This window comes from Trachemys scripta, chromosome 7 (genome assembly GCF_013100865.1).
Source record: "Trachemys scripta elegans isolate TJP31775 chromosome 7, CAS_Tse_1.0, whole genome shotgun sequence".
In the NCBI taxonomy this organism is placed as follows: Eukaryota; Metazoa; Chordata; order Testudines; family Emydidae; genus Trachemys; species Trachemys scripta.
In genome coordinates, this window is record NC_048304.1 from 16,464,009 (window position 1) to 16,482,754 (window position 18,746).

At 38.6% G+C, this 18,746-nt stretch overlaps 1 protein-coding gene across 1 annotated transcript in view; it reads left to right on the forward strand.

The window, feature by feature from the left end:
- The window catches only part of GRM7 (glutamate metabotropic receptor 7), a gene marked incomplete in the record, with an annotated part of 535,789 nt that overhangs the window by 160,978 nt on the left and 356,065 nt on the right, over window positions 1-18,746 (forward strand). Inside the window, 1 exon segment of the mRNA XM_034776365.1 lies at window positions 11,686-11,902. Coding sequence (XP_034632256.1) covers window positions 11,686-11,902 — 217 coding nt within the window.

Genomic DNA, 18,746 nt, shown 5'->3' on the forward strand with positions numbered 1-18,746 from the left:
AGATTAAAAACTGCCTAACTGATAGGTCTCGAAATATAATTGTAAAAGGGAAATTACCGTGTGGTGTTTCCAGTAGATTCCACAGGGATCAGTTCTTGGCCTACACTAATTAACATTTTTATCAATGACCTGGAAGAAAACATAAAATAATCACTGATAAAATTTGCAGACCACACAAACATTAGAGGAGTGGTAAATAATGAAGATATGTCACTGATATAGAGCAATCTGGATTGATTGATAAATTGGGTGCAAGTAAACAATAAAACATTTTGATATGACTAAATGTACACATCTAGGAACAAAGCATGCAGGCCATACTGACACAATGGAAGACTCTGTCCTGGGGGTGGTGCTAATGAGATCCTTGGACACACAACCAGGGGACTCGCAAGTAGGAATATTTTTACCTCTGTATTTGGCACTGATGTGACCACTGCTAGAATATGGGGTTCACAATTCAAGAAGGATGTTAATAAATTGGAGAGGGTTCTGAGAAGAGCCACAAGAATGATTAAAGAATTAGAAAACAAGCCTTACAGTGAGAGACCCAAGGAGTTCAATCTATTTAGCTTATCAAAGAAAAGGTTAAGGAGTGACTTGAGTACAGTCTGTAAGTACCTATAGGGGGAAAACAAATATTTGATAATGGACTCTTCAGTCTAGCAGAGAAAGTGATAACACGTTCCAGTGTCCGGAAATTGAAGCGCAGCAAATTCAGCCTAGAAATAAGGTGTAAATATTTAATTGTGAGGGTAATTAAACACTGGAACAATTTACCAAGGGTCTTGATTTTAAAAATTGCCAGTGATGGAGAGTCAACCAAGATTGGATGTGTTTCTAAAAGATCTACTCTAGAAATATTTTTGGGAAATTCTATGGCCAGTGTTATACAGGAGGTCAGACTTGATGTCTACAATGGACCCTTCTGGTCTTGTATCTGTGTAGCTTAGAAACTCTGGCTACTCGGTAACTGGTAGGTCCGTCCATTCTGTTTTTACTCTGTCCTTACTCAGACAAAACTCCCACTGGTGAAAGTTTTTCTCATGACTAAGAATCAGTAAAAACAGAGGAAGCCCTTCTGAGTTTGTCCCACAGAAAATAGCTAGTACAAAACTTCATGTAACTTTAATTCATGGGAATGAAATTTATATACAATTCTCAGGATGCTGAAGCCATTTCTTATGCAACTAGAGAAGTAAACTGTGAACAAAGAATAGTTGTACTAACTGATTAAGTCCTGACACAAGAAATTTCTACATGAGTAAAATCCAGGGGCAAAACTGATTCAGGCTATTAGTCATGCATCAGTCCACACCAAAGAGTTTTACAACCAAGTGAAAATTCTGCACTGTCTCTCATGTTGGAAAGCAGTTATTGGCCGAGTTGTGTGATGCAAGGAGACTGACACTGCATTTCCAAATAAGATAAAATCAAGAGACTTTATCAGATTTTTTTTTTTATTGTCAGGAAGTCATATCAATAAAACTTATTAGGAAGTTGAAAGTGACATTACAACAAACTGTGAATGTAATAATACCCCAGTGGGAGCTCATTAATAGCTCAATAGGTACACTTACATATTATCTTAATTGCACATGATCCTTGATGAAAATGCCTTTTTTTGAGGTTTTGTGACAACTGTCCTATGTCAGGTGCCATCATTTGATTAAACATTTACTGTGTGACTAAGGGGATGGCATAATTCAATCACACTTAAAGTAGTAAGGCTGTAATATTTTTTTTAATGCCATCTTTAACACGCACAGCTCTTTGCGTAATAGGAGAAGCAAAAGGGGTGAGAAGAAAAATGGGAGTGAGTGAATGAAGTTGTAGGCTCAGTGGATTATGCAGAATCTGGATGGTTAGTGTCAGGAACGGTAAAACAGAAATTCCTAATTTGTATTCTGTGAGCCTGCGCTGATGCTCCACTGAAAGCTTCCTTATCTCATGGTGCTGGCTCTCTTCTTTGCTTCCAGCTGAGAGATACATAACAGAAGGGAGGGGGAGATGAAATGACGAGGAAAAGTGAACCCTTATCAGACTAAAAAACCATTAAAAATACATTTATTAGGGTTGTCGATTAATCACAATTAACTCACGTGATTAACTCAAAAAATTAATCGTGATTAAAAAAATTAATTGCAATTAATCACAGTTTTAGTTGCACTGTTAAACAATAGAATACCAATTGAAATTTATTAAATGTTTTGGATGTTTTTCTACATTTTCATAGAAATTGATTTCAGCTCACCACAGAATACAAAGTGTACAATGCTCATTTTATATTATTTTTATTACAAATATTTTCACTGTAAAAATGATAATCAAAATAAATATTATTTTTCAATTCACCTCGTACAAGTACTGTAGTGCAATCTCTTTATTGTGAAAGTGCAGCTAGCAAATGTAGATTTTTTTTTATTACATAACTGCACTCAAAAACAACAATGTCAAACTTCGGAGTCTACAAGTAGGGCCGCCCAGAGAATTCAGGGGGATTGGGGCAAAGCAGTTTTGGGGCCCCTTCCATAAAAAAAAAGTTGCAATACTATAGAATACTGTATTCTTGTGGGGGCCCTTGTGGGGGGCCCTGTGGGGCCCGGGGCCTAGGGCAAATTGCCCCACTTGCCCCCCCCTCCGGGCGGCCCTGCCTACAAGTCCACTCAGTCCTACTTCTTGTTCAGCCAATCTCTAAGATAAGTTTGTTTACATTTATGGGAAATACTGCTGTCCGCTTCTTATTCACAATGTCATCTGAAAGTGAGAACAGGCGTTCGCATGGCACTTTTGTAGCTGGTATTGTAAGGTGTTTACATGTCAGATATGCTAAACATTCATATGACCCTTCATGCTTAGGCCACCATTCCCGAGGACATGCTTCCATGCTGACAACACTCATTAGAAAAAATGCGTTACTTAAATTTGTGACTGAACTCCTTGGGGGACAATTGTGTGTCCCCTGCTCTGCTTTTTACCCATATTCTGCCATATATTTCATGTTACAGCAGTCTCAGATGATGACCGAGCACATGTTATTCATTTTAAGAACACTTTCATTGAAGATTTAACAAAGTGCAAAGAAGGTACTAATGTGAGATTTCTAAAGATAGCTTCAGCACTCAACCCAAGGTTTAAGAATCTGAAGTGCCTTCCAAAATCTGAGAGGGACGAGGTGTGGCGCATGGCTTCAGAAGTCTTAAAAGAGCAACACTCTGATGCAGAAACTACAGAACCCGAACCACCAAAAAACAAAATCAACCTTCTGCTGGTGGCATCTGACCCAGACGATGAAAATGAACATGCGTCGGTCTGCATTGCTTTGGATCGTTATTGAGCAGAACCCATCATCAGCATGGACGTATGTCCCCGGAATGGTGGTTGAAGCATGAAGGGACATATGAATCTTTAGCATATCTTGCAACGCTGGCTACAACAGTGCCATGCAAATGCCTGTTCTCACTTTCGGAGACATTGTAAACAAGAAGTGGGCAGCACTGTCTTATCCACATGTAAACAAATGTGTTTGTCTGAGCAATTGGCTGAAAAAGAAGTAGGACTATTGGACTTGTAGGCTCTAAAGTTTGATATTATTTTATTTTTGAATGCAGTTTTTTTGTGCATAATTCTACATTTATAAGTTAAACTTTCATGATAAAGATATTTCACTACAATACTTGCATTAAGTGAATTGAAAAATACTATTTCCAGAGGTGAAAGTAATCCGGTACAGGCCAGTACGGTGTATTGATAAGAAATTGGCCACCTATATGGGCTGCTACACTGACAACGTTAAATCTGCCCAGGGCCTGGCGATTTAAATTGCCTCCGGAGCCCTGGGTGGTGCGGGCCGAGCAGTGCTGAAGAGCTGGTTGGGGGAGTCTGGCCCCAGCCCCGCCCCTTCTGCCCGAGACCCCACTCCTTCTGGGGGCCCAGTGCCGCCCCCTCACCTTGCCCAGGAACCCGGCCACCTTGCTTACTGGTAAGCCCTTTAAGTTACTTTCACCCCTGACTATTTCTTTTATTTTTACAGTGCAAATATTTGTAATAAAAATAAAGTGAGTACTGTACGCTTTGTATTCTGTGTTGAAATTGAAATCAATATATTTGAAAATGTGGAAAACATCCAAAAATATTTAAATAAATGGTATTCTATTATTGTTTAACAGTGCAATTAATCATGATTAATTTTTTTTTAATCGCTTGACAACCCTAACATAAATATTTGGTTTACTGTGTATGCAATGGCTGTAGTTGCTACGTGGATGCTACATTATGGCAAATAGCACAAGAGACTCATGCTATTAAGGTGTGGATTGCATGATGAAAAATCTTAGGAACCCCACTGTGAATACATTTTTAGGGGATCATACAGTGTCAAAAATTGCTTGATATTTAGAATAGGTGTCTCTCCTTGCTTACTCTGTGATGTACATGAGTACATTTCAGACCCCTGGATGTTAGGTGTACATATAACAAAATGATTGTGTATGTTGGTCATCAAGGATCAAATTATGCCCCTTGATGGCAGAGCTGTGCTAGATAATAGGGTAGGAGGTGCACTGCTAAACGGCCCTGGTTGGAGCCACTTTAAGGAGGACAGTGAGCAACTATGAACCAGCGTAATGTAGTTGAAAAGCACTTCTGTCCCCTGTGCTTTGTGCTCTAGTGCTCTTTCAGGCAAAATGGCTGTCTCCTTCATAGAAGTGGGGGGGGAGAGGAGATGTATTCTACAGAAATTTCCCCCTATGGCCTAGCCATGCAGAGTCAACTTTGTATCAAATTTGTATTCCATTTGTCTTTTAGTTGCAGTTCTGTTTTTAGAAGAGATTTTGATGTTTGAAATAGTAACTTAGTAGATCATGGAAAATATCTGATTTCCACTGTGTGGTTTTATTTCTAGCATGTTTTCTGTACAGGCTGTCATTGTGCCTGTTCTAGAATATCCTATGGTGCTTAGTGTGTTCAATAAACCCTGCTTCTCAAACAGAACAGTTAAAAGTTGTAAAGGGATTTAGTAGAGAATACTCTTCATTAAAGGAAAAAATAAAACAGACTCATGCTAATGTCCAATATAAAAACTAAATTACAACTCTTATTTAATCATTGACTAATGCAATATAATCAATTTCAATTTTCCTTTGTTATTTTAAGCAGAATATCTATGAGGAATAGCTAAACCACTTCTAGAGTAACTCCTCACTTAGTCATCCCGGTTAACGTTGTTTCATTGTTACGTTGCTGATCAATTAGGGAACATGCCCGTTTAAAGTTGTGCAATGCTCCCTTCTAAGGTTGTTTGGCAGCCGCCTGCTTTGTCCACTGCTTGCAGGAAGAGCAGCCCGTTGGAGCTAGTTGGTGGGGGCTTGTAATCAGGGTGGACCGGCAGCCCCCCATCAGCTCCCCGCTCCTCTAAGTTCCCTGTGCTGCAGCTGCCCAGCAGGCTATCAGTTGCTGGCATTGAGCTGTCCCTCCCCCACTGCCATGTGCTGCTCCTGCCCTCTGCCTTGGAGCTGCTCCCCGAGACTCTTGCTTGCTGTACGGGGGGTGAAGAGAAGTGGGGAGCTAATATCAGCGTGTCCCCCTCCCCCCTGCTCCTGCACCCTGCTTACCCCTTCTCCACAGAGCAGGGGAATACACACGACAGGGTTCAGGACTCAGGACAGAGGGAGCTTTCAGGCAGCAGCTGCGGTCTCAGCAAGCTGATCTAATTAACAAGGCAGTGTATTTAAGACTGGGGTCAGCTACTTAAAGGGGAAATTTGCATCTCTCACTCTCAGACATAGGGTCTGTGTCTCTGTCTGCTATGCTCTCTCCCCTCCCTCCATGCCTGCTGCCTGGTACATTAACAACCAGTTAACCCTTGAGGGCTTAGCCAAATGCTAGTTCATCATTTAGCAGTAAGGCATTCCCTGCAAAATATCCCACCCTCTGACTTCACTCCCTCAACCCAGCTTCACAATCATCATCGCTGTGTACCAGTATTAAATTGTTTGTTTAAAACTTGTACTCTCTCTGTGTGTATATGTATATGTCTTTTGTCTGATGAAAAAAATTTCCCTGGAAACTAACCCTCCCCCCCCATTTACATTAAATCTTATGGGGAAATTGGATTCGCTTAGCATCGTTTCGCTTAGTCGCATTTTTTCAGGAACATAACTACAACGTTAAGTGAGGAGTTACTGTATATAACACCTCGAATACAGATTGACTTTATAACAATCTGACACTGCATTGTGGGCTTGATCAGCATTTCTCAAACTTTTGAAAAGTTCAGAAAAATGAAGTCAATTGTACGAACTTGCCACTTTGCCATATGATGCTGATAAAGGCCTGTGTGCCTTATTGTATACATCACAGTAGACCTTTGTGTCCGCTATCTTTGGGAAACACTGGGTTAGATTGTGCCTGTCTGTTGCATGGGTGCAAACTGAGGGATATGGAGGAAGGTATAATAATCCTTTCCCCCCGCCCCACTTTTCCAGACTCTGCAAAGACCAGCAAGAATTGAAATCCTTGTGCTTGCAGAGCACAAGTCTGCTACCAAGATGCAAGGACTGTTCAGAGAACAGAATTTTCATCCTGTGGGAAATACTGACATTTGAAAATTAGTTTCTGTTCTGAATCACAATGGAAAGTCAAAACACCAAAAAAAAAAAAAAAAAAAAAGGGGGTGTGTGTGTGTAATGGACCAAAACATTGTGAAAGATTTCAAGTCCAGAATGAAAAGTTTTGATAATTTTGATCAAAATGAACCAAATTGTCATTTTGAATTGACATTTTGGCACAATTTTTTTAAAGCAATACAAAAAAGACAAATTACTATCATAATGAGGTGAATACTATCACTTTGATTCCAAATAGCTGTTTAAAACTATAATTTTTGGTTCACTGTTTCTTGCCAGAGAATTGAAATTTTTCATTAGAATTGACATTGTTTTTCATTAAAATGCAGGGTTAGAATGAAAAGAGACTCTAGTTGTTCTTGTTACATTGTTAGGATGAGGAAAGAAATGGAGAGTAGTTCTTTATTTACTTGATAAATATGCACCATTTTATCCCTGCTTAGAAGAGTTCTGGATAAGAATCCTTGAAGTTAGCTAAGCTGACATATACCATATAGATTTAAGATTGGGCACTAATGCTGGAATGGTGTTACATATAGATTATACATGGCTTATAAAATAGATTTATGAGCTTTTTTTGTGAGTCATCTGATACATTTTTGCTAAAACAAATTCTGTCTTCCCTTCAACCTTCCTTCTCTTGCTTCTTAAATCCTTTAGAGAAGTCATTGTAATGCTGGATTTGTTGATATCGTAATCATTCCCAGTGCAGCAGGGTGTGATGTTTCAAACCTAGGATCACTGCAGGATCAAACTGGTCCATCAATGTCTATTAGCCAGGATGGACAGGGATGATGTCCCTAACCTCTGTTTGCCAGAAGCTGGGAATGGGCGTCAGGAGATAGATCACTTGATGATTACCTGATCTGTTCGTTCCCTGGCATTGGCCACTGTCGGAAGACAGGATACTGGGCTAAATGGACCTTTGGTCTGACCCAGTAGGGCCGTTCTCGTGTTCTTAAACATACAACAAATATGGATTAGGAGGGGGAGAAAACTCGAATTCTAAAAGATGATTTTTTAAAAGTGAAGTACGGGCGGAGAGGGTAGTATTAATTTTTTAGGAATCTAGATTGGTCAAGATATACAAAAGCTTCCCTTTGATTTTCAGGTAGAATCCAGTGCACGTTAGTTGTTACCATCTAATGGCTCTTAGTGGTATAGGTGAATGGTGTTGGTCTCCAAGTGTCTGCATCACACAACATGATCAGAACTGACACTTAGTGATAAGATTGTAGGTGGTTTCAGAAAATAGGCTAAGGACTGATTGTATCATGCACAATAAACTTTCTCATTCCTAAATGTTGTCCCTAATGATCAAGATTCATTAACAGTAATGCTGCAGTGTTACTTACACTGCCACTGTCTGAGTTATTCTGTATTGTATATGGGGATAAATAGGAGACTTTGGATGGTAGGACTGGCAAGTTAGCATCTTTTCTGAACAGTACATTCAGATTTCCCAAACTTTGAACACTGTGTATCTCCTTTTATAGGAAGTAAAATAGCCATTATTGGAATGTTAGATCTGAATCCCCTTGATTTTCCATGGGCATGTAGATCTGATTTTCAGGATTCATGGGTAAAATTAAGGCCCTATTGATGTCAATGAGAACATTCCCATTGACTTCTGTTGGACCAGAATTCTAGCCCATATATATATATATATATATATATATATATATATATATTCTATACTGGTTCCAAACCCAGAATATGCACCTTTTCTAGTTCTGGTTTAGGCATGGTTGAAATCTCACAATATTTTAGTTCAAGATGGTAGAGAGTGGCTATTTCATTAAAGCACTGCCATTTTTATCTGCAATCTGATGTGGACAGGTTAATTGAATCCAGATGTGAAACCTACATCTGAATTGGTCTCAGACTAGAAGCTTAGACTCATCTTAATTTGACTCTAAACGCTACCTTCTGGGGCCATCTCCAATGAGGAAAAAATGTATTATGAATTGTCATTAAAACTTCAAAACAAAATGAAATGGTGCTTAATCTCGTGAGCCCAAAAAATTTGTTTAAATTCAATGGAGACATCTCAAGGAGGAAAATAGAAACTTAAATGTTCTATTTTCATTATTTCTTACATAAGACTCTCTATTTTTCCATCTTAATATCACCTTCACTCAAAACAGCACAATACCACTATGACAGAGGGTTCCTGTTTCAGTTAATGGGGGATGTGTCCACAATTAACTGAAGCCAGAATATTGTCCATAAACCGATCAACAGTTATTCCAACAGTTAAGCATCTCGTGTTATTCCAGCGATAATTTGTAGTTCTGAAGAGTCCAGTTCTGTCTGTCCTACAGCTGTTGCCTTACTAATTATTTGATATTTTAATAAGATTGGCCTGAATTTTTAAAAATTCAACAGCAAAAGAAGTAATATATCCTATAGGTTTCACCTGACTTGAACAGATGTTCACTTTGTATATCTGCAATGCTGACTGTGTGGAGGGAAGGGACCATGGGAATAGCAGATATCCTTCCGGGGTACCAGTAATGGAATGGAAGCTCTGACATATTGTACAAAGTTGAATTGCAATGTTTGCAGTGCATATTAGACCTGGCTTTTGGTTTTTTTTCTCCTGCTACGTTAAGAAAATTTTTTTAAAGTTCATGTCTTTGTATAACATTCTTAGACATTGTGAAGGAAACTGTATGAACAACAGGGTTGGTTTTAATGTTGTAACTGCTCCACGCAGATTGAAACAGACAGGTCGATTAACATTTCATAAGTGAGAAAAAAAGATTTTGAAAGCAAAACATATTTTTTAATAATGAAAGCATTGGGCAAAATTCAGTGAAGTTTTGCTCCATATAGGAGTGAAAAATGTATCCTTTGATTTTAGTTAATAAACATTTATGGTCAATTTGATACATACATTAGGATTTCTTTTGTTCACACATATATGAATATGAAAGATACACTTTTTAACCACTATGTATTTTACACTAACGACACTCAGCCCATTGCACAGTTGTTCAGTACACAATATTGCATATTGGACCAGACTTTAATCTAATTAGTAGTGTGTTTACAATGCCATACCATTGTCCATGGTTAACTATGTTCTCCTGATACCATCCTATTAGCTGATACCCAACCAAATAAACTCTGTTTGCAGCATTTTACAGATTGGGAAAAGAAAATCCCTCTTAAAAAACCAAAAAGAGCACTCTGGTCACCTTTAAAAAATTGCCAATAGTTGTAAGTATAACAATGCAGATACCTGGAGTAATCATTAGGGTGTAAATTGTCATAAATGAAGCTATGACAATTTATGTCAGCAGAGAATCTGCCTGTAGGTATCTCCTAAAGTCAGTATAAGGAATACTGCTGAAACTGATGCAATAGATCTATTGATCTAAGGAAACCCTGGCAAGTCTTTATGGGTGACCACTATCTGCAGCATCCTAGCTCTCAACATACCCAACCTCAGATTTTTGAAACGAGTCTTTTAAAGTGTGTGACCAAAAATTCAACATAACAGAAATGAAAGGCAGAATACTACAATGAACAATTCCTTTCTCTAACCGTAATTTCTATTACCCCAGTGGAAAGTTTAAGCATTTTTTTAGGTTAATAATTTATAGCAACGAAGAGTGAGATTTGGCAAGCACTCTGCACACAGAGTTCTTACTGACTTCAGTGGGAGTTCTGCGCGAGGAGCATAGGCAGGATCAGGCCCAAAGTTTTGTGGAATGGAACTAAATGACTGTTCATTAAGTGATGTACCTAATAATGGGCTACATTAGAGAGGTATTTGAAGCATTATATGTTTCAGCAGTGGTTGAGATTGTTACTACTTTATGTAGTTTCAGTAAATGTATATATCTGCTGGGCTACTTTATTGTTGTGCTGCTGTCTTTCCATAATTATCTAAAGGCATATTTGGGCCCTTATCCTGTAAGATTCTTGGAGAAGTTGAGTAATTCTCAGCTTCCACTGATCTCAGTGGGAGTTGAAGGAACGGAGGCTTTTCCAGGATTGAGCCCTGGGGTGTATAGTATTGTTCCCTCCTTGGAGAGGGAGAAAAGAGCAATATATATTGGTAGGAATGCTTTTGTAAAGATAGAAGATGACTCTCAGAGCATATAGAATATACCTGTACTGTAGCATGGAATATTGATGTTTCCACAGGCTGAAACCATCTTAAATTTATTATCATTCTTGGGCATGTGGTGAGTGAGTCCTCCTCTCTCTCTGAGCTGAACTTCAGGATCCCAAATGACTAGATACTAATACAATCTGATTACTAGTAAAATGGCTATGTACACAGATGGTTTCTTTTCACTGCTATGTTTGGCCATGGTATCCTCAAGGGAAGATATAAATAGTTTGCTTTGAAATAGCTTAATCTCAAAAAGATACAAGAACTCAGAGGGGAGTTTGGAAGAATCATTATTTTTAAATGGTTCTACTCTGGTTTTCTTACGAATGAGACATTTGTTTTAACTTGGAAGTTGGAGATCATGGCTTATTTAAAAAAAGAAAAAAGTGTCGCCCTTTAAACATCCGCCATAGGAGAGAACAAAATGGTCAACAAGAGACTGGAATATCTAGGGCCTGATTTTGAAAATGTTGGGTGCAAAACTGTGCAATTGCATGAACAATTTGTGCATACTAACATGGCTTCATTTATAAATTAGTATCTGTAGGTGTAAATGACCAGTTAGGTGAACAACTGGCCATTTGTATATGCCACACTCACTGTGCACCGGCAACAACAGTAATTCTGTGTGCAACCTAGTCATTCAATAGCACAATTGACATCTGTGAGTATCAGTCCCTTAAAAGGGCAAGAGAATTTTCAGAAAGAACTGAAAATATTTTAATTCACTGATTACTTTTCTTGTAATTTGTTCACTCCTGAAGTAATTTAAGAGACTGATTATTGGACTTGCACTGAAGTACCGAATGAGAAAGAAAATAACAGATAGATATATGGTGGACTAACAAAGGCTCAGCTGAAGCTAATGCTAGAAGTTCGGTGAATTTATGAACATATTATTTACCAACAACTGGTTTTTTTTCCCTACAGATTCCCCAGATCAGTTATGCCTCAACAGCACCAGAATTAAGTGATGACAGGCGCTACGATTTCTTCTCACGAGTGGTCCCTCCAGATTCCTTCCAAGCACAGGCAATGGTTGACATTGTAAAAGCTTTGGGGTGGAATTACGTGTCAACATTGGCATCTGAAGGAAATTATGGAGAAAAAGGAGTGGAGTCCTTCATGCAGATTTCCAGAGAGGCAGGTAGGCAAAAATAAAAATTGTATGGATTGGATAGATATTTATGTATTACACATTGTACTATTCTTCTCTGAACAGAAATTTGACTCTAAAATTGTTTGACGACTTCATAATTCCTCAGTAATGGCTCCCTTATACTCTCATTCTTAAACTGATCATGGGGTTCCAGAAACAAAGCACTCGAGGGTTTGAAACTTGAATGGTTTTCATGCACTCTTGGAGAAAATATAAAATACTGAATTGCTTCTGGTATTCTCGTGGAAAATATTATATTATGATGACATGGTACGAGACAGATTTTGAAATACTGAGCTTTTATCTCTACACAGCTAGAAGTTCTTTGAAGGCAGAAAATTATTAGACATTGACTCATGTCATACTATACCTGTCCACCTTTCAAGCAGTTATGAGATATTGTATCAATTTTCTTCTTCATCATTTATTTTGGCAAATTCACTGAGGAAATCCATTCTCTTCTATTTGAAGGGAGGAAGCTTGCAGGCCTGGGGAGAGAGGTCAAACACGTTTATTCAATAAAAATGCTTCAGGGCATAGAAGTATTTGGGGCCCAGGGCATTTCATGATATTTTGATGCTAGGATTGCCTATGGCTTCAGTGGCTGATGAAATCACAATCTCCCAAGTCCAGCCTTCCTAAGAAATACTTCAACATGTCTATTGGGTAATACCGATGTTCTAAGCAAACAGGGAAATAAAATGTCACACTGGCTTAGATTTTCCCAGATAGGCTGGGAACCTGGGAGGCATCTGTGGGCATAGGAAAATTAATCCACCACAAGTTAACTTCTTGGAAGTCATTGTTTTTGGATTTTCTAGGCTGAAATATTTGAGGATCCCTCATGTGCCAGTTAGGGGTAGGGTACTCAGAAGATGCTCTTCACTTTCAGTGCCCTTATATAAAATTCACTTCTATAGACATATGGTAATATGTCCTGGCAAGGGTTAACATGTTAAATAAAAATAAATGTTTCATTATGAACATTTCATTATTTTTATGAGAGCAGTGTCTAACCTACCATCTGTAAGCAAATAAAACTTCCATTGACTTGAATTGGAGTAAACACTGCAGGACTTGAAAGCATAATTCTCTCTCCATATCATTAAGGAGAAAGCATTCTGAAATGCAGAGATTATAGTGGGGTTTACAGTGCTCTCAAACAACCATTTGAGGTTTGTATTCTCCATTATTATAAAACTGGTTCAGAAGCATACGTCATGCGTTTGCAGATTGCCTGTATTATCCACGAGTCGGAAGGTGTTAGCCTGTTTGCTCACTCCCAAAACTGTCATTGAGTAGGTCACTGCATTTCATTTGTCAACATAATCCATATAAAAATTGCAGAGGTGATGATGCTGCACTTTGGGGCCTTAGAAAGAGGGAATCTGGAATTGTTTCATTAGGTTGCTATTGCTGAAGAAGATGGAATTTGCATAAATTCCTCTGTTCATTTGAATGCATATTTATGTGGTATTAAAACTATTTTGGATTTAATACCACGGGAAGTGACAATATGCAGTATTCATTATAATTTAAAATTGAAATGAATCACAAACACTCTTGCAACAAAATACTGAGCATGTGTTTTCCACATGAAGGACAAGCTATAGTTCTGTAATAATTTTGTGCTTTAGATGCACTACAGAAATAACTTAGTGGAAAGTGTTCATGTAATCAACATGAAATGAAACGTGTATGTAAAAACAAACAAAAAAAACTAAAAATAAAGTGTGATAACTGCATAGGTACCCTATTAAAACCAATGTGAAACACATGGTAATGTAGGTTACTCCTACAACACTAACAATCTGGCAGGTATAGTGCATAAACTTCCTTTAATATAGGCAGCTTGTCTTGTCTCAGAACTCATAATCTTCAATGCCAACTCAAGTGCTGTGCAGCATCTTTTTCTTCTTAAGATTGCATTGAATTGATACGCTGTTGCACTGATACCTGATACAGCTTAGGTGGCATTCGGTGTATTTAACACCTTTCAACCATTTCTCCAGCTTCTTTAAAAAGTTTAGAATGAACAGAAAATCCTAGGTAGTCCCATTCCTAAATATTTCACAGCGATGAGAACCAAATTTTCAGATATTGTTTACTGGCGACAGATATTGATCACAGTAATAACATGCAATGAAATGGATGCCTCCAACCTGCCTCAATGGGTGGAAATCTTGATGGTACCAGCAATGGTAGAAAGGGGAAGGAGAGCACACGTGGAGGGATGCTGGGGTGACGCTTCCCCTTCTAGAATCTGTCTCTACTCATTGACCAGTTGAGGGAGGGGTAAGCTTAGGAGAGTCTATCCCAAGTTAAATGGTGTGAGTACTATGACACCTGTACTGGAACCAATTAAAATGCCTGGTATGTGGGAGTATGTGTAATGGGGCTGGCGGTAGCCCTCCCCTGTGTTAAGGGTAAAAGCTGCAGCCTGTTGCTTAAAATCCATCCCTATGTCTTTTTTCATTCTCTGCCATGTCGAGATCAAGGATTTTTATATTATTTCGGGGATCTAGTGTAGGTATATCACAAACCCTGTTATGGGCACTGGGTAGCTGTGTTGCCCCTGTGATCTGAAGGGCATTAATCCTATACCTGCTCCCCAGCTCACTGGTGCAGCTGCACTGGCGGGGTCACCAGGGGGCCAAGGCAAAGCTCCCAACTACTCCCCACTCACAGGCACAGGATGGACATAGGGGTTCTGTGGAGGTCAATCTCTTGTCTGTGTTGCTACCATGGTATGGATGCAAAACAGTCCCTTACTCCTCGGTAGGTACGCAAAATGGGCCAAACTTCATAACTTAGCTGTGGGCCTATGTGTACGGAATTCACGCCCAGCATATAGTGTAAAACATACATGTTTAACCAGCCATGTTTGGCTAACTACTGTGATATCAGCATTATGAGCCATCTGAAGAGGTAATAAAGGGAAGTATTTTTATTGAGTTGGTGAGGTGTTTTTCTTGTATCTGTTAGTTTGAACTACTTAGAAGGCACTCAGGTGAACAGCAGTGAAGACGTACCTGATGAATAAACAGGTCACTGTAATAAAGAAGTACTGAAAGAGCAGTAGATAGTGAGAAATGCATCTTGGTATCGAAGGGCCATCATAAGGCATATGCACTTAGAACAGTAAGTGTATTTGAATGTGATCAAATATCCATGGCCTGAAAAGAGTAGATCATGTGTAATATCTTCAAAAACGTACTCAAGCACAGATAGAATATGTGATGCCATGATAATAGCAAGATGAGAAATTCTATTCTGGTAAGAAGGAAACAGAGGAAGGGACACTATTGGTTTGCCCCTAGTGCTGTTGTATGAGTGGGTTGACATTGTGCAGAGAAGTACTGATCTGAAAAGGCTAGCAAGCTGAAGCTACAGGTGGGAAACACTTAGAAAAGCTAATGCTATCAGGGAAAAAAACACCACAAAATGGGGATGAGGATTTAGGCCAAGATTTTTCCTTGGCCCTTTTGTAAAAAATCTCTGGTTCCTGGGAAAACTGGAACATTTCAGCGTTACCTATCCTTTTCCAACCCAAGTGTTATATAGGACAGACGTCTCAAGGGGATAGAGGTGGTTGCCTAAATGGAATGCTAGCAATGGTTTTCCCCATTTCTAGTGAGTTATCTATAGGATCATTTAATACAGTGGTTCTCAACCAGGGGTACGTATACCCATGGGGATACAAAGAGGTCTTCCAGAGGGTACATCAACTCATCTAGATATTTGCCTAGTTTTACAATAGTCTATACAGAAGTACAAGCAAAATCAGTACAAATTAAAATTTCATACAGACAATTACTTGTTTATACTGCTCTGTATACCATACACTAATATTTATATTCCAATTGATTTATTTTATAACCATATGGTAAAAATGAGAAAGTAAGCATTTTTCAGTAATAGTGTGCTGTGACACTTTTTTGAATTTTTGTCTGATTTTTCTACGCAAGTAGTTTTTAAGTGAGGTGTAACTTGGGGATATTCAAGACAAATCAGACTCCTGAAAGTGGTCCAGTAGTCTGGAAAGGTTGAGGGCCACTGAACTAAGACAAGGAATATTCATTGGGATGGTTTATATTATGTATGTATACTGAACTGTTGATTTGCTTCTTGTGATTTGGCCTTATTCCCCAACTGCATACTTAGCTCATGTGAAATAGTGCAACTACATGCTCAACCCTGGTATTTGTGTCTCCCACACCCCCAATACTAGCGAGAGACTCAACAGATTCATTACACAAACAATAGGTCTGCGCACACTTATAGATATTTAGATTGTAAACTCTCTGGAGCAGAGACTCTTTGTTCTGTGTTTGTACAGCACCTAGCATAATGGGTCATTGTCTATGACTAAGACTCCTACACTACATTCATTAAAATAACATAAAAATCATACTGTTCATTCAGATTAGTCCTTCATACACATTTAAAAATCAGATACCCAATGTATAAATAAGTGCATCAATAAATAAAGATGTGTGTATATATATCTTTGCCTAAATGTGTTTTCAGAAGCAGAGCAAACTGTGTACCTCGCAAATACGTCCGTATAGAGACCCAGATTCGCAGTCCCAGCTCCTTTCACTTTGTGCTGCCTGAGATGTGATAAAAGGATGTGATTTGGCTGCAATTGGCCAGTTGAGAATTTTCCTGGCAGTTGGGAATTCTCAGCTGGTGTAAATCTGGCAGAGCCAGGGCCTGTGCCAAGTGGCCTCTCCTTATCTGGCATAGGAGACATACAGGGATGAAGTGGGTGGGGAGCATGCAGAGGAGAGCTCCAGTCCACTGTGTCGATTCTCCAGATGGTTTGTAATAATTAGGGACCACCGTCAGTGGTCCCAACTTTGGAGCAGCCCTGTTGCTATACTTAAAGTCAGGGTTAGGAGAGTTTGAAAATTGGGAGCCATAACTGGCTCATGGACATCTCCTCTAACCACCTCACAATGAGTTAATTTTAATGCAAAAGGGAATCTGGCTGATAGATGCTAACAAATTTATCTTCAACCTTCAATTTGTGGCAAATTAATTACCTTAAATTCTGTGTTGCACCAAGACTGGTTGCCAATTCAGCCATCATCATAGGAATTGCAACAGTGACTAGAGAGTATCATCTGCCCTGGGTTTTTAAATTTACTTCAAAATATAAAGACGTCACCTGATCCTTTGAGTTAATAATTCGTCACAAAGTGACTTTTACTATGAGTGCTTCAAGCCAGTTTGGTTATGTCATTGTGACAGGAGATGAAGATTTGAATCACTCTGAAGTCTGTGGGATTACTAAATTAGGAGAACACTCTAATTATGGAATATCTAAAGGACAATTTCAGGTTATTAATGAATACTTAAAATTTCAAAGATTATTTCAACTTTGATTTTTAAAAGCTTAATCTGTACCACAAGGTTAATTGCTGGGTATAAGAAATATATACATGGACGTCTTTAGTGACAGACATCACAGCTGTACTTTACATGTCTCCTAACAGGCCCTAATTTCTATATATTTTTTCTAAATATTCAATTCCCTGTTTCCAGTTTCCACATTCCTGAATTCACCCTCCCCCCAAAAGGCATCCTGACTGCCTCCCACACTGCACAGATCCTCTGGTGCTCACTGCACAGGCTGGGGTTATATGGGAAAGACGGTGGATTGCGACTGTACTGTCTGTTCATCTTTCAGGGTGGAATAATGGATTAGCCCAGGATAACTATTTTTCAAGTATTCATTATTTTAGTGCCTTCTATGTTCAGAATCTTTATGATCATAAGTGACTTCTCAAATGACAATCATTGACAGGGTGAGAAAAAGAACCTGGAAATCCTGAATCCCAGTTCCTTGCTTTAATAAACAGAGACTGTTTCCAACTAAAATATCAAACTTCTACTAAATCAGAGTCCTTTTCTTTCCCCAAGTTACATTTGAGTAACACTTTTCAAATTTCCCCTCCTTATAGTTATGACAGTAGAATATTTCTATATAAATGGGGCATTTCAGTCTCATACTCATGCTTAATAGACTTTAAATAGTAGCTCACTCATTCAAATAAAGCAAATAATCTAAGGTTTGCATGTATGTACCACATATATAGTCATTACAATAACAGAACTGTGTTTTTAAAATTACTTTAATTATATATCATTGTGAACCTGATAGAACATTTCCTGGCAGCAGCTGCAGAGTTGTGAGAATGCAGTTTAATCCTCTTTTCTGAGGATGGGCTGTAGTTGGAAGGGGAGTGCTGGCTCCCTAAAGATTGAAGCACTTTTACAGCATAGTGTTTGTTTTCTTGAAGGCAATCACTGGACTTATGTTCCTGAAAATGCCTGTGATCTAATGATTACAAGAAATGATTGGAATTATTTGATCAAACTTTCTGTAAAATCCTAATGAGAAGCATATTATAATACATAATTTTAAATCAGTACTTTAGGCTTTTTATCAGCCATGGGACATGCCATGGAAAAAAACAAAAACCACCAAACCATCCATCAAGAAATCACACAACTTCATGGCAAGTTCCTCTGTCTTTCTAAGTGTCTGCAACTCACCCTACTGCCTGACAACCCTTAACTGTCCATTTTAGAGACGTAAGGTAGGTGAGATAATATCTTTTTATTGGGCACCTTCTGTTGGCGGAAAGACGTCACAGAGCTCTTCATCAGGTCTTCCAGTCCAACTCGAAACATAAGGAAGATTTCTGTGAAGCTCAATCTTCCTTCTACCAACAAAAGTGGTTTCAATAAAAGATATTACCTCACGTACCTTGTCTCTTTCATATCCTGGGATCAACACAACTATAACCATACTTCATTTTAA